The sequence below is a fragment of the Equus quagga genome, chromosome 19 (assembly GCF_021613505.1).
Source record: "Equus quagga isolate Etosha38 chromosome 19, UCLA_HA_Equagga_1.0, whole genome shotgun sequence".
Lineage (NCBI taxonomy): Eukaryota > Metazoa > Chordata > Mammalia > Perissodactyla > Equidae > Equus > Equus quagga.
In genome coordinates, this window is record NC_060285.1 from 29,356,776 (window position 1) to 29,377,859 (window position 21,084).

The 21,084-nt window shown below is 39.2% G+C and overlaps 1 protein-coding gene across 1 annotated transcript; it reads left to right on the forward strand.

The window, feature by feature from the left end:
- The first annotated feature begins 7,214 nt into the window (after nt 1-7,214).
- CCER1 (coiled-coil glutamate rich protein 1) lies at nt 7,215-8,408 on the forward strand. Its single transcript, XM_046646176.1, has one exon. It carries the CDS (start codon nt 7,215-7,217, stop codon nt 8,406-8,408), a length of 1,194 nt encoding a protein of 397 aa, XP_046502132.1.
- Nucleotides 8,409-21,084: the final 12,676 nt, after the last annotated feature.

Genomic DNA, 21,084 nt, shown 5'->3' on the forward strand with positions numbered 1-21,084 from the left:
GTTTTTAACAGCAGTAACAAGATGAGAGTTTGAATAACCAGAGAGCACAGATCTTGGAGAGTAATCTTTAAAATTCTCCCTACCCCTGTCCCTGAATCCTAGTAGTATTAAGCAAATGGTGACACACCACGGACTATGACCTTCTTTCTCTGCCCTTAAGTCTTCCTAGAAATACATAGAAAAAGTGGTTGCAGCATCGATAATAATAATGAAACATTACGAACACTAATGAAGCCATTTTACTATTATATTTCTAAAATGAAATGGTTATTCTCCATGTCGACAAAGACACAGACTAAGAGTGTCACTGACTTTTCTAGTTCTGTGATGCCAACGAGGCAGCCAAATGGATGATTTGATTTTAATTCATTTGCTATAGGTTAAGAAAAAGAACTGCATCAATCTTTAGCAAAATTCAAAATTTTAGCAAAATTTTCACTGCTAACACATTCCTAAGTTATTTTTAACATACAGATATATTTTTTTAGTCAAAATTATCTTCTAGTGTTACTTTTACTTGCCTTTGTGGGAAATATAGGGGGAAGTAACATGGAAGAAAGAAAAACCATTTGCTAGATCTTATCATGTGTACATTTGAATGAGGTTAAATGAATAGCACTGACAGTAGACAAACTGGTAGCTCCCAGAATGTCTACACAGTTATTACGACAACTTTGTATGATGTTTAAACTAATTTATTATTTAACATAAATTAAATTTAAAATAAATAAATTTATTTAAGGACTTCAGAGCACCATTGCTATAAAGTAGAAGACGATAAAAAACGAGAGACGATGAGAGAGCATATGTCAGCCAGTAATGTCAGAAATCATCTTTAGGCTAGAGTTTAACTTTGAAGCATACTAAACGCTGTTTTAAAGTTAGTCCATAAATATACATACATTGTTATAATAGCAACCAATTCTGGGACACAAATGTCTATAAAGGTCTTCTGCAGGAATTAATTCACAACATTCCAGGAGTTGGGGATAGTAATGACTATTCCAAGTGAGATCAGAGAGAGCGTTTAAACAACTTGTCCTGGGTTAAGGGCCGACTCCAATGTCTTGTTGGATTCCTCTCTACTGTTCTGCCTCTAATACCACAAATACGCCTTTTTCCTGTTTTGCGATATAAGAAAATGGTGTATAGGCTAGACAGAGAAGCTGTTATGGACTGAATGTTTGTGTCCCCTCAAAATTCATATGTTGAAGCCATAACCCTCAACGTGATGGTATTTGGGGATAGGGACTTTGGGATTTAGATGGGGCTATGAGGGTGGAGCCCTCATGATGGGATTAGAGGCCTTATAAGAAGAAAGAGATCTCACTCTGTGTGTGTGTGTGTGCACTGAAGAAAGGCCATGAAGGACATAACGAGAAGTCAGATCAGCTGAGAGCTTGATCTTGAACTCCCCAGCCTGCAGAACTGTGAGAAATAAAATTTTATTGTTTAAGCCACCATGCTATGGTATTTTGTTATGGCGGCCTGAACAGACTAATATAGATGCCAAGCTCAGTATTACCTTTTTCTATGGTACAGTGACTTCCAAATGGCCAAGAAACTTTGAGACATGTTTGGAGAAATGTTTCTGGGGTCCAGACTAGTCTTTTAGATATCCAGCCTCCAGAAGATCAGCAGAAAGATGGATTGAGATGCTCAGGGCCACTAGGGTTAAGGGAGACCCCTAGCAGGCAGAGCTGACTTACTCATTAGGCATAGTAGGCACAGTAGGCACAGTGCCCGGGGCCCATGATAACTGTAGGGAACTATGCAAATGTTTTCATTTCTTTTCAGTAAACAGCAAACATGATTATAATAATAATAAATATACAATAAAGAATCTAGCCTGAAATATATTAATCTTTATTGCAACAAGACATAAACTAAAATTGTTGGCTTTTTTGTGGAGGAAAGGGCACTATGAAAGTTATAACGCCCTGCCCACATTATCATTATTGATGATCTCAGATTTCCCCGCAAACAGCACAGAATTCTCTCTATCCTCCCAGCCTTCTCAGTACGCTATTACAAAAAAATCATGGAGGGGGTAGCCGTAGCAAAAAAATGAAATAAAATACTGGGAAGAAAATGGCATTATTATGCAAATTTTATGGGGCTAATTGACATTCTCATAGGCATTATGACTGCCTACTCACAAGGCTGCTTTGTACATGTAATTCACCATGAACTCCAGAAGGCCCAAGTGCTTACTATAACCCTGAAAATGCGATGATAACCTTTTATTATTCCTTCTAAACACATCCTATTTAAATGGCCATTTCAAATGATTCACATTCTCACTCTAAAGCTGTAATTCCAAAACTGACCTCTGATTAAACACAGTACTTTATTAACAGCCTGATATTTTTTCTCTATTCATTTGCGACACATTTATTTTTCTCTAAATACTACAGGTTATTTTCCAAAGGAGAGAATACTGCATTCCATTGCCCCATAATATAGTTACTTTAAACTATTTATAAGCAAACATTTCCATGTTAAAATTCCTAACTGATCGTTACTGAGTACACGTGTTCTTTCTAACACATGACTACAATATGTTGCGCTAATCTTCTGAAAATCCTGAGTTGGTAGAGGATTAATAATATTTTCAAAGGGTGATGTTGAGTAATATCGACACATAGTACTATTACGAGTGTAAAATCCACATCCTCACTTCTCTTGAAATCTGCAGAAACATTCTTTGTAGTTTTCTCATTAGAAAGTGAACTCTTCATAATTTGCTTAAATTGTCATTCACAAATGGGAAAATACCACAGTGGTATTACCTGATGCACCACATGCCTCACCAATTTGCAAACTAACCCCACAACTTCCCAAATTATCAAGAGAAAGCAGAGTAATTTTGAATCCCTTTGTCTAACTTTTGGAAAGACTTCATACCTTGTAGTTAGCCTCTGTGACCACTAGAAGGCGCCTGCCCTCCTGGTTTGCAGTTACTGTACCTGAATATCTTCAGGGTGGAAAAAGACAAGTCTTTGAGAATGCATAAAATTTACTCTATTTATAGTATCTTTTGTATCACATAACAATGCACTAGTTACAAGGATCAATCTAAAAGTAATTTTTGTACTTCATTTCTCTGACCAAATATATCAGGCATATCAAACCTCTCTCCAAAGAATTTTACCTATCAGTTTAATTAGCTGAGGTTTGCTTTCTAAAAGCCAAGTGAAAAAGGCTGAAATCTAATACATATACCCAATTCCACTGCAGTAGAATAAATAGTAATTAATATTGGCAACCGGGAGTAGTTTAAATGTGGTATGTGTGATAAAATATAAAAAAGAAGGATTTGACTTCTCATAGTTTTTGTATAGAGAATCCTGCAGACTGAATTTTTGAATGAGTTACTACTGCCATCAAGTGTTAGAATTCATTCTTTTCAAGTCACACAAGTGCACAAAAACCAACACCAACATTGTAGTGCATCTTCAACTTCACAGCGTAATGCGCTGCATGACATATAGCATAGCATAACCTATGCTGTCATATGACACTTAGCAGAACTTCAAAATGCAACCACTCCATTAAAATCTCCCAAATAATGTTGCAACTAGTTAATATGAAGAACATATTTTACTAAATTTACTTGGTATACGTGGCAAACAGACTCTAGGGTGACCTTGGGTGATTTCCCCCCTCTTGGTGTTCATGCCTCTGTGTACTCTGCTCTCCTCGAGTGCTGGTAGGACCTGGGCCTTGCTTCTAACCAACAGATTATGGCAAAGGTGATGGATGTCAAGACCATAATTATCACACACACACACACACACACACATGTTCTTGTATTCATCCTGCTAGGAAGCACTAGGGAGATGCTCTTGACTGGCTTGATGGAGAGCAGTCATGTTGAGGAGCCCACAGCAAGGATCCATGGGCTGTCTCCAGGAACTGCTGTTCTCCCCTAGGACCTGTGGGTGGCCTCTAAACCTGAAGGCATCCTCCAGCCAACAGATAGCTAAAAGGCAGAACCCTCAGTTATACAGCCACAAGGAAACAAATTCTGCCAATAGCATGAATAACCTTGGGAGCAGACTTTCCAAAATCAAGCCCCAGGATGAGAATCTAAACAGCCAGATGCCTTGACCACAGCCTGGTGAGACCCTGAGCAGAGGACGTAAGCAAGCTGTTCCTGGACCTTCGACACTTGGAAACTTAGATAAATGTATATTGTTTTAAGTAAGTTTGTGGGAATTTGTATGCAGCAATAGAAAACTAATACAATATAATGAAATGTGGTGTTTGTATTTTAATGTTGAATCAGAACATTTCATTTGGTAGTATTTAAAGAACATGGATCAATTAAAAAATGTCTTTAAAAAATTCCTTAATTGCATTTCTGTTGGTTGTGTTTAACATGTTCTGGTGCTAATTTTCTCGGGTAACTAACCAGTACATGAACGATTTGTATTATAATGTCAATCTATTGAAAAAATTAAAAATCGTAAGTGGCCATTTGCTGCTTCTCTTAACAAGAAAAAGAGTGGGGCAAGACAATACTGCATTAATGTTTTTTAGTAGGGAGAACAAATATGAAAGATATATATCTCACCATGGAAAAAGTGCATAAAGCCAGTACTATTTGTCTAAAGTTCACATCAACTGATCAAAAAGGTGATGTCCTTAATTATCCATGAGTTAATCTTTCTTAAGACAAAGAAGAAATTGATGGGAGTTCCACTACAGCAACATGGTCAATTTCTATAGCTCTCAATTAAGACCTGGTATCGTATACTACACATGTTCTTGGAAAAATAAATCTGGACTATTACCATTCCATTTTGAGTTAAGCAGAGCAGGGGAAGAGTAACTGCCAAATGTGTGAATCTACAGCCAGAAAGGGACACCAGAGGCGAACATGGCAGCATTCTGCACTTGAAGTCAAGTCGGCTTGTCTTCAGCAAACCACAGAACAAATGAAATTGAATGAAGCCCATGGTGTCTACAGGTCCCATGGCCATGGCTGGAGTCCTGATCCAAGAACCCTCCATACTGTTCTCAATTTTCAACCAGGAATGCACAAATGACCTTTGCAAGCTTCAGGGCTTTCCCACATTTTCCTCCTCTGTCAGTTATGAAGGCGTGCATAGACTGGGGTTCCCAGTGGGCAGTGTTCCGTTCTGCACAATTCCTCTCGCCACAGGAAGGTAATAGGGGGATATACTCTAGGACAATTTCTTTAGGATCAAGCCTCATAGTACTTCCCTGATGTTTCTAAAAAGTGGGACAAGAAATGGACACAAGGGTGGGATGCTTATTTTTGCATCAGGCACGGGGTTAATTATCTTTACATATACTGTATCAACCTCTTTAAAAGTCCTAAAGTATTTAAATATGAAAATGATAATAGTTAACAGTTACTGAGCGCTCAAGGCGTACCTGCACTAAGTACTTTAATGCAGTACCTTATTTAACCCTTAGTATGATCCTATGGAACAGGTACTATGACTAAGCTCATGGTATGGGTAAAGGGGCAGAGGCTTACAGAAGTTAACAATTGGTGAGTTGAAGCTGAAGCATATGTGGCTTTTTTTAACAGACTATTTTTTAAAGCAGTTTTAGGTTCACAGCAAAAGTGAACAGAAGGCACAGAGATTTCCCACATACTTCCTGTCCCCACACATGCATAGCCTACCTCATTATAAACATCCCCCACCAGAGTGGCACATTTGTTACAATTGATGAACCTACATTAACACATCATTGTTACCCAAAGTCCATAGTTCACATTAGGGTTCACTCTTGATGTTGTACATTCCATGGATTTTGATAAATGTATAATGACATGTACCCATCATATATCACAGTAGGTTCATGTCTACTTAAATCAAAACCTGTATTCGTAACCATAATAGTACAAAAGCTCGCAAAGTACATGCTATCTGGTCAATAAAGGGATAAAAGGAAAGACATAACTGGCATATTTCTATTCTCAAAAGTCCATGGTACACATCCTGGTAACGTTCGCTTTATCAACAGATATTTGCATGGTATATTACAACCAGCAAAGTGCTTTCTCATACTGATTTCATTCCCTCATCACAAGAGTCCTATTTCAGGTGAACGGGCAGTATGGGATAGAACGCCATTAAGAATCTGGGCTCTAGGGTCAAACAGCCTAGTCTTAAATACTAGCCCTGAAGTTCCTTAGCCCTACAACCTTGGGTAAATTAACCTCCCAGGTGCCTAATCTGCGAGACCTGCTAACAACGCCTACCTCACAGGGTAGGTGTGAGGACTGAGTGCCAGGAGCCCACGTGGCGCAGTAGGCGCACGCAATAAAGGTGTGCAGTCTTGTTTTCATGTATGATGATCAAAGCTCCCGGGAGTTAGAAAACTAGGCATGGGCCACAAGGTAAGGAGTGGGGCCCAGTTTTCTGACTAGAGGATCTTCCTCTTTAACCCCTTCTGTCCCCTAAAGGTGTGAAGTTCTCACACCCCCCTCACCCCCCGGGGTTCTGCTTAAGGGCCATCTTCTATATCCCCATGTCTCAAGGTGGTCCAAACAGTTCAAAGACACTGTCTCTAGCAGTTCCTTTGCCGGTCAGCACAAACCAGGCCTCAGGGCCCTTTGCCTCGCTCAAGAATTGCGTCACAAGCCCCCTACAAACGTTCACGAGGGTCCCCGGTTCCAGCAGGAACCCCATGTCCCCGCCCACGGCGAACGACCTCAACCCCCATTGGCTGTCGCCCTGGGCAACCAAGGACGCGGTGGGGGGGCGGGGCACGCGGGCGCTCTGGCCAGTATTTAAAGGCTGCCACTGCTTGCACCTCCTCAGTCCGGCCAGGACGGCGACGGTGAAGCACCTGGGTTGAGAGGGAGCCGCAGGGTAACGCGCCGCCTCGGCCTCCCCGTGCGTAGCGCGGCCTCCGCTGCGGCGGGTGTGTGCGGGCTCCGGGAGCAGGTCTCACTGCGCGTCGCCCACCAACGCCTTCCTCCCCCACCATCCTTACCCAGCCCCAGTCCCACCCAACCCACCTGGGCGGGCGAGACAACCCGAGTGCGAAGGACGAGAGATTCCGACGGAAGAGCGAATGAGCGAGGTCCTCCTGGAGAGAGAGGCGTGACCCCAGCGCCGGCACGTGGCGCCGTGCAGCGACCAGCCTCTTCACACCGTCGGATCTGGCCACATTTGACAACAGCTTCAGGGACGCTTCCGTTTAGACCTGTCGGAGCTCCCTGAACCATGACCCAGACCCTCAACGAGAGGGAGGATCGTCTGAACGCGGGCGGTGGCTGGGCATCCTCGACGCCGTTACGCACCTGGTCTTCCTGCCACCGAAGGCGCAGAGGTGCTCCGATTTACAAGCGACGCCACCGCTACGGCCCCAAGGCCGAATATGAGCCCCCGAGGAAACAGCCGAAGCAACAGCACCGGCCGGGCCCTTGGTTTCAGCCACCCCCACGGCCTTATTGGGCTGTGTACTCTAACTGGGGCCTCTGGGGAGGGCCCTGGTGCCTCCCTCCGACGGGATTCCGGAAGCCCCCCTGCCGGGTGCAAGTGATCCGGGTGTACGGCCTGCACCCACTCTGCTTTTGCTGCTGCTCCTGCTGGCCCGGGCCCTGGAGCCCGGGCTGGGTGAGGCCCCCTGGCAGGAAGAAGCGTTGGGGCCGCCGGGGCCGGGGCCTGCGTCGCCCCCCTCGCAGGGCCTCGCCCAAGGGCCAGCCCGGGGAGCTGAACACCCTGCTGCGGCCGGTGAACCTGTACCGGTGGCGGGCGCCCGGCATGCGGGCGCCGCGGAACACCACCCAGTTCATCATGAACCAGATCTACGAGGACATGCGGCAGCAGGAGAAGCTGGAGCGCCAGCAGGAGGCGCTGCGGGCGCAGCAGGCCCCGGCCAGCAGCCCGGCCTATCCCGCGGCCTCCCCGGGAAACGACGCAGTCCCCCACGGCGATGAAGAAGACGCGGGGCTGCAGGATACTTTGTCCAGCTTTCTGCAGAATCCCCTTCTAGTCTTCACTCCTGACCCCAACGAGGAAAAACAGTCTCCCACCCCACAGCTGTTGGAGCAAGAAGAGGAGAAAAATGAGGAGGAGGGGGAGGAGTGTGACGAGGAGGATTGTGAGGAGAAGGAAGAGGAGGCCGAGGAGGCTGAGGATGAAGAGGAAGTTGAAGAGGCTGACTCTGTGGAGGACGAGGAGGAAGCAGAAGAGGAGGAGGAAAAAGAAGAGGAGGAGGAGGAAGAGGAGAGGCTGGAGGAGGTTGAGCAGAGAGAAGAAGAGAATCATTTGCCTCTGAAAATGCCTTTATCAATCCTAGTGGGAGCCGAAGAAGAGAGAGAGAACTTTATAGACTGTCCTTATTTAAGCCCGAAACAGATAATTCCTGAAGTGCCCCAGGAAGCTCTCCTCATGGTACAGGACTTTAACTGTTAGACATCAGGAAGGGACTGAGGAATGGGATGGAACTGATTTGAGGCTAAAACGGATTAGCAGCCTATTAAAAACAAGTCTAAAAGCGAGTTCCATTAATAAACGTATCTATGTAAACCCCTTCTTTGGCCATTATAAAAATGTTTAAAAATTGATGTGTTTGTGTCTGACTACGGGTGGAGGAGAGGGAGCTTTCAAATATAATTTAATTGGAGATGATTAAAGGCCAAATATTTTATTACTACAGTTTGAATAGATAGGGGTGTTTTCCCCTCTTAGCCATGAGATTTTTTTCTTTTTAATTTGGCAGTGCTGAAAAAATGTTTTTGTAGCAAATGTATTCAACTTGTCTACTTTATGAGCTTGGAATCAGCAGATAATTTGGCTATTACACTCGCAATAAGCACGTGGTGTGGTTATTGAATGTCTATCAGTGCTCTTAATATGATAACCGAAACTATTTTAAAAGGTCTATTTTTTTTTTTTCAAGTAGTTTTCCACCTTCAGAGTTCATTTTTGAGGGTTGTATTTTGGTAGCCCGATTTGCAGTCTCTTCTGGCCTCACTCATTTATATTCCTTGTTCCACAGTGCTATGGATCTTCCTCAGAAGAACATGGAGTTGCTTCTGTGGAACTGGTTATCTGCCATGGCCTCAGCAATCCATAAATCCATGCGTGGAGAGGATTCCCATGGTCAGAAGTCAACTTGTACATCTAGTTAAAATCCAAGGTAACTGCAAACCCTGGAACATAGCTTAGATTTTGAAGCCTTGTTCTTGCAGATACTCCCTGTCATAAGTTTACAGGAACCATAAAAATAGATTTTGCAGATGGATTTTTTTTAAAGATTATTGGCCTTTTGGGAGCGGAATGTCTTATTTTATTTCTTTTCCACTTTGTCTTTCTTATAAAGGAGAGTAAAATAAAGATGGGTAAGTGCAAGCCTGTGTGAGCTAGTTTCTAATGTCTAAACAGTTACCTATGGAGAATACAGCACTGAAAAGAATAGCTTTTATTCAAACATTTTTAGGAAGTAATAATACATTTCCTCCTGGGCACTTAATTCTCATAATTTACTAAAAGGTTCCATCGATAGCGTATGTCCAGAATATCCCTAGATGAAGAATTTGAAGCTGCCTTCCAAAAAATTACATCTTTTGACAAACTCTACTTCTGAGTATAGTTTAAACCATAATTTAGTATTTATTTGGTGACAAGAAGGCCTGGATATTGATTTTTATTCATATATCCCGGCATATTGCAGCTTTCAGGGTGATAAGCTTAGCTGTTAAAACAATAAAAAATACAATGCTTAAAGTGTTAAATGAAAGTACCTTAGTTTCACTTCTTATTATTTAAATATCAGAAAAATCTATTCAGCAACACTTCAGTGGCCAACAGGATGAAACGAAGAAACACTAAAAACTGTAGGAATTTTAAGGTGACACTAAACACTCCAAACTACAGCAGTGAACAGCCAAACATTTCATTGTACTCTAAGAAGTTATTTTCTGCAAGATGCAATTCTGAGTGACCTATAAAAATAGTTTAAAATTGGCCACCCATATGTGTTTCTAATGTATATATGTAGGGGGAAGCCAAGAATCGTGCTCCTGATGTGGGTCAATAAATTCTTGCAAGTCGTAGCCCAAAAATACTTTTACCCAAGACGCTCAAATAATGACTAAGTCTTAACTATGTTCTCTTTAAAGAAACCCTTTCATTTAGGATTGAATTTCTTCACAATCACATCTGGACAGTTCTCAATTTATCCTTACAAAAGATTCTACTTTTACATTACAAAATTCAACACGTTAATTGCCTCCATATGCACAAGGCATTATCCATTAGTCATTGTGAGGGATGTAAACACAAGCAAGGCCTCAGGACTCATGAATTATTATTCAACAAATATTTACTGAACTACCAGGCGCCAAGCACTGTGAACAGAGATGAGGATACAATGGTGAAGTCGGAAAATCCATATTCATTTGTATTGCTTATAGTTTAGTAGAAAAGACAGACATTAAGTGATGAGTTAGACAGATTAGTCACTGCAAGTATTCTGCAGGAAATGCACCACTATGAATGTATATGTCACAAGAGAACCCAAGAGTGAAGTTGGGGATGTTTCCTCAGGGCAGAGGGAGCTGTGAGTCTAAATGCTGAGAACTGGAAGGAGCTTGGTGCCTTTGAGGAACTCAGGGTGGAAGAACCAGAGTGTCCTGAAGGAGCTGCCAGTAAGAAGTGAGATAGGTAGGAAGAAGCCATATTATCTGTTCATTTGTTTGCTATTCATATCTTCTGAATAGATACCAGCAAAAATTAATGGAAGGGGAAAACAATTAGTCATTCTGTATATGAACTTATTTTTTTGTTAGCCAGATCTTGTGATGGTCCCTTTATTAATCCTGAAGGCTGATATAGAATGGTTAAATCATGTTGGGGGGTGGGGGGATTGGTCATCCCAGTGCACCTATTACACTTTTCAGAGACCTGTCCACCCACTCTTGTGTAACCATGGGGTCCTGAGGATTATTGCTCGGCTTCCATGGAGAGCGTCCGCAGAGTCATTCAGTACAACGCGATGATGGTTCGGTAGTATCAGTGTTAGTATGGCTCAGAATGAACAGTCTTTAGTTTTAGAGGTAAATGTACACTTGAAGAAAACACAATTTTCCAAAATAAGCTCATTATTATTCTTTAAGTCATTTCAAACTTAATGAGTGAACACAATGATAAGGGGGTGCCACTTAGCCATTTCTTTCACAAATGGAGTTATTTCCTTTGACAATTGTCAGAAATATAACATGATAAATCATAAGATTTGAAGGCTTAGGCTTGATAAGAATCTTTGCTGTCTATTCTTAGGTGTTTTTACATGTAGAGATTCTGGTATTTTCCTTTCCTGGTGACTGGCAGCACTTTTTGACTTGTCTTTATTACTTTGTCTTCACAGTAACTTAAAGCGATTTTTTTTCTGTGAAAATATTAGACCTCTAAGAATAGTAAATACACCTGACATTTAGAGATCAACTCTGAATTCTGAGTATGGCTTCATAAAATTATATAACATCCGCATATGAAGAAGACAGTAATTCCAAAGTATTTAGTTCCATTAAAATAAACGCGAGGTGAAATAACCAGTCTCCTGCCAGCCACACCAAACCTACAGAATCTGGGAAGAGAATGATACAAGTATCACCCCATAGGCAGTCTTGAGGCGAGGGAGTGCAGAGAATAAGAAAATAGCTTCATTATTTAATTTTGATCTTAGCAGCATAAAACAATGATATATGCAGTTATGTTGTTTGTATTTAGATAGATTAATGTAATCACAATTGAAAATTACTCTTAATATTAATGCTTCCGAATCACTTTGGCCTTGATTATCTGTGTATTTAAAGCAAAATCAGCATGTGGCTGTGTCTTAGCTGTTCCAGTACCAGCAGTGTTCTGTATCTCTTTACTTTTAGCCAGTTAAAGGAACTTAGCCTGACATCAAGGTCAACTGAGGGAAGACAGGAGTTTGTGCATCTGTGTGTTGTCACTGCTGCCTAAGAGACCTGGGCTGGTAGCCATTTGCCTTGAGTCTCTGCTTCCTCAAACACACATGTCATTCTCCATTACCACTTGGGTCAAATATGAAGACCAATAACCCAATACTTCAGAATTGCATCATAGACTCTCAATCACTATTAATCATTACCACTAAACTACATTCAACAGTCAAAAATCATCATCTCAATTTCTGGACATTGGATCAGTCCAGATTCATTAACAAGGTTCAGGAAATGTCATCTCATTGCGATTCTGTTGGACTGAGATCTCCAGAGATTTTAGTTGTTACCACTGAACTAAGCATGAACCAACTTGTCCTGGAAATTCAGTTTTGGCTTCTGGTAAAATAGTGTTCAAGTTCAGTGGTTTGGTGCCTTGATAATGAAAGTGTGGTGCCTGGACCAGCAGTATTGGCACCACCTGAGAGCTTGTTAGAAATACCGATGCCCAGGCTCCACCTAGACCTACAGAGTTAGAATCTGCTTTGTAACAAGACCTTTAAGTGATATGTATACACGTTAATGACCAGGAGACTGTGGTTTAGGGATTACATCCACTACAGAGCCCTCATGGGAATTTAATGATTAGGATTGTGGTTTGTGGGTTCAAATTTCTAATACAGTCACGAGTCACATAACGACATCTTGGTCAACAACGGGCCCCACATACAACCTGTGGTCCCATATAATTAGTACTGTGTAACCTAGGTGTGTAGTAGGCTATACCATCGAGGTTTGTGTAAGTACACTCTATGATGTTCACACAACGACGAAATCGCCTAACGATGCATTTCTCAGAACATATCCCTGTCGTTAAACAGTGCATGACTGTATTTACTGCTTGTGTGACCTTAGGTATGTAACTGAAATTTTGGCTTCTCATTTTCCTCATCTGTAGTATCTACCTCGTGGGATTAAATAAAATTATGAAGATTAAATGGGTCAATACTTGCCAAGAACTCAAAACCTGTTCAATACCTACTAATTATAGTAATAAGTATTCAATAAGTACACAGATGAGACCATGGATATACTATTATGTGGTGTCTGAAAATCACTTGTTAGTAATTAGAGCAACTATAAATGTAAAATCTCATGAGATAATTAACAAAATGATACATTAACCATCTTGTTTTCTCTTGGATAACTGCAATCAGATACACTACTTTGAGCAGCATGTATAGTTGTGCAGGAAACCAATTATATCTCAACTATAGAAACCAATTAAATCTCTAGAGCTGGACTCATTCCCAAAGAACACTTTCTTTCCTTTATCTCCTCCCCCACACCAGGTCAATGATGTTTCTTTTCTTCTTATGGCTAACATTAATACCCTAATGACTGGTGCTAAGCATCACCCACTCAAGTCAAGATTGCTCTTTCCCACACCGGCAATGCACCTTTTCAAAATCAAAATGCATACATCATGATGCTTAAAGAAGAAGGTTCTGTCTTAGGCTACACATAAGATAGTGAAAATTCCAATAAATATTAAACACCTGCTGTAAGCCACCTTTGTAGACGCTTAAGCTCTTCAGAACAGAGATCTAAGATTTCAAAGAATATTTGAGCCTATGCAAGATTCTTAACATATATTATCACATTTAAATGTATAACTACACTGAAATAATGCTTTGCTTTCCTTTTACAGATGAAGGACCTGGAATTCAAAGAAGTAAATTGTTCTGGAACCCAAGTCTTCTATTTTGAGTTCAAACTTGTAGGTCCACCGTATTATCGGAACATGTCTTCCTGTTGTTTTATTTAAAACAACTTGTCTAGGAAGAAAATTTCCTTTAATAAGCTTCATCTGAGTTCCAAGGAGGATAGAAACAATTATAGTCTATTCAGTGTGGGGTTGATAATAGTGGCACCTAAAGAAGAGATACTGATACCCCATCTCAATGACAATTCTTCAGTAGTTGTTTAATAATTTATATGTCATGTGATGACAGTTGAACAAATTGTTGATTTATATTTTTATGTATGTGAGTACAAATATATACATATTTGGTGGAAAAAATAGCTGAGTGGAATAATTTAGTCTAAGAAGTTATTGTGTTACTTCTCACCTACAATTAGAGTAAAAATTTTACTTCAGAAAAATATTTTCATAAGAATTTGTAGGTAATTTTATAGCTGTGTAAGATAACTGGATATCATTCATAATACTCCCACATTACTGAAGGTTCTGTCTTACACTACACCTAAAAAAACAACTATTAACATTGCATCTTCTGATGTTTTCATATGGCATTTGAACTTTTTATAATGATTGATACTTCTGTTATCATGAAATATTTGAGCATTCACTCCTGTGAATATATTTAGATTTTTAATATGAAACTTGGTTCTCACGAAAATCACTATTAGATTAGACATTTCATATAACATTGGCCATTAAATAGCACTACCAAATGCAAAGTTTTAATGCTGCTTTTTATACTTGTATATTTGTGTTATTTTCTGTTGATCGTAGCATTCCTTTGAGCTAAGAGATTACAATATAAAATGACAAGCTGAGGTCCAGAATAAGTGGATCTACATTCCTCCCTCCCAGTCGATTTTTCAAAGTCAATGTCCATCTTTCATTTTTTCTTAAAAAACTCCATAATTTCATGTTTTCCTTTTTCTTAAAAAAAGTTTTATGAATTCCACACTATTTCTTGCAATAAACCCATGACCTCAAAGTATATACTAGCACAAATATTTAAATACAAAACAAAGTTAATAAAACTAACTTTTTTTTCTCTCTTTCACTCTCTATTTTGCCTTCTTATGCAAAGCATATGCTCTGCAACTATTAATATGTAAGTGCCACCTAGTGGCAAAAGTAAAACATTTAAATGTGAACTAGTGATCATACTCTTCTATTGTATTTACAGACGCATTTTTGGGGACACAATACATTAATATATATAAAAGGAGTATTGTAAAGGTGTTGGCACAAGGAATCATATTAAGATAGTTATCGTTTATTTGAATGTCTGGCCATATGCCTTGGTTTTTAATAATCAGTATCTTTTTGATCTATGAGACTAAGCCATAAACCTAAACCATCAAAGTTTATAAAGGAAAGAGAGAAAACATAGACCCACAAGAGTCCTTAGATGTCCATGGATTTTTGGTACAGTTATAATAACTTTATAGTGTTAATACTGGTTTATCTAAAGGCATTACAGTGGTCCCCACTTATCTGCAGGGATACGTTCCAAGACCCCCAGTGGATGCCTGAAACTGCGGACAGTACCGAACCCTACATATATTGTGTTTTTTCCTATACATAAATACCTATGAGGAAGTTTAATTTATAAATTAGGCACAGTAAGGGGTTAACAACAACTAATAATAAAATAGAACCATTATAACAATAAACTGTAATAAAAGTTGTGTGAATGTGGTCTTTCTCTCTCAAAATATCTTATTGTACTGTACTTACCCTTCTTCTTGAGATGATGTGGGCATATACAGCGTGGATCCACTGGACAAAGGCTGAGTCACCTCCCTGGTAAGACAGCAGGATGGCAGAGAGTTCATGATGCTACTCAGAACAGCACGCAATTTAAAACTTGTGAATTGTTTATTTCTGGAATTTTTCATTGAATATTTTCAGAGTGCAGTTGACTGTGGGTAATTGAAACTTCAGAAAGCAACACCACAGATATGGGGGGACTACACTACAATAAATCTATTTTGAATTCCTTTTGATATTAACACCACTAATTAACATTAGCAATCTTCACTGACAGTATATTTGTTTTGCTTTTAATATCAACAGCAGAGAAGATGATTAACAAATTTGAAATTTATATTTATATGCTTAAATTTTAAATCCAAATTACTAAACTAAATAATACTTAATACTTTATTCCTGAGAAATAAAATGGGAATATGTGTCTGTTGTCCTAGTTTTAAATGCAGGAGTTGTGATAATCAATCACCTCCTGGGACTTGAGCATAATTTAATTTATTAATGATCACAGCCACTAATTAGAGCACAACTTGTTAAGAAAAGAGACTGACCTGCTTATTTGTTGGTCTTGCATCCAGAGGATAATTTATATTTTTATTACTGCGCCATTTCCAGCTCACCCCAGCCGCTTCACCACTTCTACTGGGAGCATGAATCAGTGATAAGGATGGGCTCTGCCTTGGCCTGAGAGGCATTTTCCACATTTACAGCTTTCTTAGTAATGCCTTTGTCCATTGCTCCGAGTGCCTCTGGAAGGAGGAGATACTCCTGCCTTGTGCTTCCTTCACACTCCATTCCTAATTCCATTACTCTTTTAAATCATAGTTTGTTGTCTGCAGTTCTCTTCTACCTAGAAAATCCTATCGGGCAAGGAACTGATTTTCTATTTCCTGTGCAGAGCCTTGCATACAAGAAGACCCTCAATAAACATTTTTAATATTATGAAACAATAAAATGAAACTACATCTATGAAATAAACTCTGATTATTAGGTAGTTCTAACAAGGAAGTGCAGTGACTTATTCATGACATTTGTACTAAAACCACTTTCACAAGGAAAGCATAAACGAAGGAGCAAGGAAGGAGCTGTTAGAGGGGCAGGCACCACATCTCTGCCCCCTGAACTCTCTGTTATGCAGTAGACAGGTCCTCGTGGACAGGCAGGTCCTCGCAGGCACTGAACATAAAATCCTTTGATGTAACAGGGAAGCTCTCAGCTCCAACTTGCTGGACAACAGAATCTTGAGTATAAACCACCTTGGTAATGCTCCCAGCAACGATGCTCCTCTTCAAGCACACCGGAAAATACATTTTAAATGTATTATAATGCTACCATTTAGAATACCTAGTTTATAAATTTAAAAGGCCGACACCTATTTTATTCCATATTTAAACTAACGTTTGCTGAGCCCTTACTGTGTGTCAGGGCCTGGGCGAAGCACATGTAGTTAGCTTACCAATGAGAAAGCTGATGCTATTGATGAACTCACTCAAAGTTGCACAACTGATGGGTGACAGATGTTGGAAGCCGCACAGTCTGCTTCCTGATATCATTAACTCTGCTCTGTGAAATGGAGGGGAGTGCGATGAAATTTTAAATTCCATTCAGATTATTCAAAGACATAATTCTGAATCAATATCCAAAGTCAAACTTCCGCAGTCGTACTGCATATTGTAATACGGTCCTGGAAAAATGCTGAATCTCAGTAATTGATGTCCAAAGGTTCTGTGATAAATTATTTATGGGATGAGAAGTTTCAAAGAGAGAAAAGAAGCAGAGTGCAAAACTGTGCTAGAATATTCACATCATTACAGCGATTTCCTGGCCCCGTTTCCCTTTCTTCTAAGGTGAAAGTACAAAGCTCATTCTGATTGCAGAGCTCTTAATTCTCTAAATTAAGAATGAGCTGTCACTAATGGAAGTGGGTGGAAATGAAAAATTGCTAGCTACTGGCAGGAGAAGAGCCTGAGCACTGCCACATGGCAGTCATGGTTAGGAAAAAAATTAAATACAGTATGAAGAAGAAAAGCAGTAGCCAATGTTAGCAGGTTGGTTGAAAGCATTTGGGTGTAATGTAAAAGCTGAGAAAGATTCACCACTGTAAGGAAAGTACCAGAAATTAGAGTAAGAATCTAAATAGGAAATGCCAATGAAACAATAGGAAATAAGAACTTAGCTAGAAATAATACCATGTAAAATATTACAACTCCTGTGTCACTAAGGTTACCATCAGGCACAGCTGGAAGTATGGGCAAAAGACAGGGAGTTTATATTTTGATGCACCTTAAAACATGGGTTTCTTCAAAATAGTTTCTGTTGGTCAATGGCATGTCCATGCTCTCTCTAGCTTAAACCCGCCACCTTAAGCCTCACCACTCCATTGGTTTCAGACAATTTTTTTCCTAATAAGTCAGCTATTGTATTCTGCATATATCAGCAGAGCGTTGGCAATTAATAATGCCCAAGGAATATATTAGCATCAATGAGTTTATCTAGTTTAGCAAAGTTGTTGACCTGGAGGAAAAGAGGGCCTACAGGGAGTGGAATAGGATAAGATTTGATGGAGATTGAACCGTGCTGAGGCATTGTTGATTGAGGCTAGAGTGCAGAATTTTTCAATATTTAGGATATTCATTATTATTAGCCATTTTTATACAAAAACTATAGGACACTAAAGTTTAGACTCATAACACAGCTACTTTGCAAACAGAAGATAATCAGTACTTGTTGAATTTAACATCACTTAGGAGTGTTACATGTGGATTGCCAAGCAATTTAAATAATTTTACTAGGGAGTGACCAACTGTCAAGTTTACTTATTGAAGTAGATAAATTCATAATTCATCTTAATGCATCCAAAAATCTTTTCCATCCTATTATCAAATATACTACTGATTCCTAAAATTCTCCCTCTCTATACATGTATATAAATTATACTAGTGAGCCCAGAAAGTGTTTGTGCACAACTTTATTTTTACTATATAATATTATATATATATGTGTATCTACATATGAGAAAATAGTTCCCGTTGGTGTGCCACTACCTACTGATTGCCTACGAGGAGGCTTAGGCTAGTGATTATCTAAAAAGGGATGAGAATAACTTATATTTCTCTTTGCCTTAAAATATTAATTATGCTTTCTAAAGTCGACTAACTTCTTAGTTATGTTTTTCTCTTTTTGTGTAAGAGAGTGGCACATTCCACAAATGTACACTCAAAGCAAGAGCCAGTCCAGTTTGAGAAACCATTCATTCGTTGGGTTTTCCGTTCCTACTAAATGTCAGGCATCATTCTCAGTGGTGTAGCTACAGCTAATGGTCACATATTAAGTATTAACCACTGGCACTATGGGCACCAATTAATCACAACGGACACTGATCAAATAGCACCTTGGAAACGACTGTATATAAGACATAGTCTCTCTCCAGGGGGCTCATCATTTGGCAGAGGAAATTGATGCGTTAATAAGCAGTCACTAAACAGTATGATAACTGATTTAATGAGTAAACACAGGACAATAAAACTTCTTCAAATAGTCCATAAATTTGTTTTCTCCTTACACTTTCCTATTCCATGATTCTTGATGCATTAAAAATTCGTAATCCAGAGGCATCTAATTAACCAAAAATTGTTATCTTCAGAACATGTGATTTAATTTAAAATAATTTTTTAGGAACTAATTAAGAGAGTTAACTTTTTAAGCTAGTAGCTTTTTTAAAAACAGGAAATAAATCACCCAATTTAAACCTACATTAAAGATTTATTACTTTCTTTCCAGTTCCCATATTTGTAGCATAGCATGTAAAGATTACTACGTGGATCATATTTCATGTTAAATATGCTTTCATAAAATGCAGTGATTCTCTAAGACATTTATCAGAAACATCAGAAATTGAAGCAAACAAAAATAGCCCATTTTTTCCTGAATAACCTACTAAATTATCTCTCACTCCACTTGCTCTGATTTGGGACCTAGTCCGAAATACTCAGAAGAAATAAGTTTAAGGAGAAATTTTCGTTAATTTCTAAGACTTTTGAGATATAAAATGGCTTTCAGTGATAGTGTCTTAAACATTTTCAGGGCACTAATTAAAATTAACGATTATTTTCAAATTGAAGACTTTGCCAAAAATGTAATTTTTATCCCTGTAATCAAATGTCAGGATATCTATCGTCAAAAAATATTTCTAGATGTGGAGGAAAAAATTACGTCAAGCCCTGTTTCATAAATGAGTTACATGCAGTTATAATATTACTTAGAAATAAAAATAAGATTGTGCGCACCTTCTAGGCCCACCAGGTAGCTTGTGATTCCTGAGTGGCCCACCTCATTTAACTGAAATCTGAGAACATTTTACATGTTTTTCTTCTGAAGTAAGTCCTTACGTATTACGCGGTACGCGTGGTGCATTGCAGATGTTGCTTTGACTCTTAATTTCCACTAGGTGGCGCCATTTTCAAAGCAGCCCTGCACGCACCCCGACCTGAGAAAATCGAGCGTCAGCACCTAATATTTATACCCTACTCTAGCTACTATTTTCGTGTTCACAGGGGGAAAAAATACAATTTTGGCACACAATGTGATTTTAAATTCTGTCTTCAAAATCTCGCAAGATTGGAAAGATGGATGTTATCTACTTAAAAAATTTTAAGTACATCTTTGAGAAAAGATATTTGAGAAACAGTTTGAATTAAGCTGGGGTTTTGATTAATTAAGGAGGTGACTGAAACCTTTTACTCAAATTTTACTCTGGACTGTCTAAATCTGCCTTTCTAAAGCTTTGACATTATTATTTAATGAAATGCTTCATTGATCTCTTTAGATAGGTAATTGTTTTTTTCCCACTGCCCACAGTTGCTCTTTTCTGGATATCCTACTGGTAAACAAGGGAAGGTGGGTATGTAGTGCTAAACTCACTTACATTTTAGATCCTTCCATTATAGATTGAAAAAGAGAAAGAGACAACAACATGAAAAAAGAATTAGGCTACTTGATGTAGATAAATGATGTAGAGTGAAAAATACTCTAAAATTCAGAAAAATGAGACCTATTTCTTTCTCTGCCCACATTCTTCTTACTCTAATATATATCTTTTAAGACACACACTTGGCATTTGCATATACATATGTAGCTTTCCTCTGCTTTGAAACTTCACCTTTAGCTTTTGCTCTGTTCATGTTTAAATTTTTCACTGCTCCACCCTAAGATTCAACCTCCAAGAGACATGGGGCTGGCAATGATGAAGCATGACTTCAGTGTCACTCTCCTAAATGCTGTCACAGAGTAATTTGAAGTATCCTGTAATCCTTCAAAAAAAAAAGGATATAGAACTATAGTACCAATTAATATTTTTGTAGCTATTTGAAAGGAAATTTACATTTATTATATGCTTCGACACTTTTAACAACTCTGGGCAGTCAGAAAGCAGGAATTACCATCATCCCATTTTGCAGATAAACCTCAAAGAACTTAGTCTTTAATCAGGGTAAAGAGATAACAGAAAAGCCAGGACTCAAAGCCTTTTCTTTTTTCTTGTAATCTCAATAGGATTTGGCCATATCCAGCTCTTTAAAATGAGCCCCAAATTCTGCCCCTACTACCTTCCCTGGGCCTCTACCTGCCCACACATGCATGAGTTTACTGC

Coding starts and splice junctions, on each gene's coding strand:
- CCER1 (XM_046646176.1), top strand. CDS start 7,215: ATGACCCAGACCCTCAACGAGAGGGAGGATCGTCTGAACGCGGGCGGT.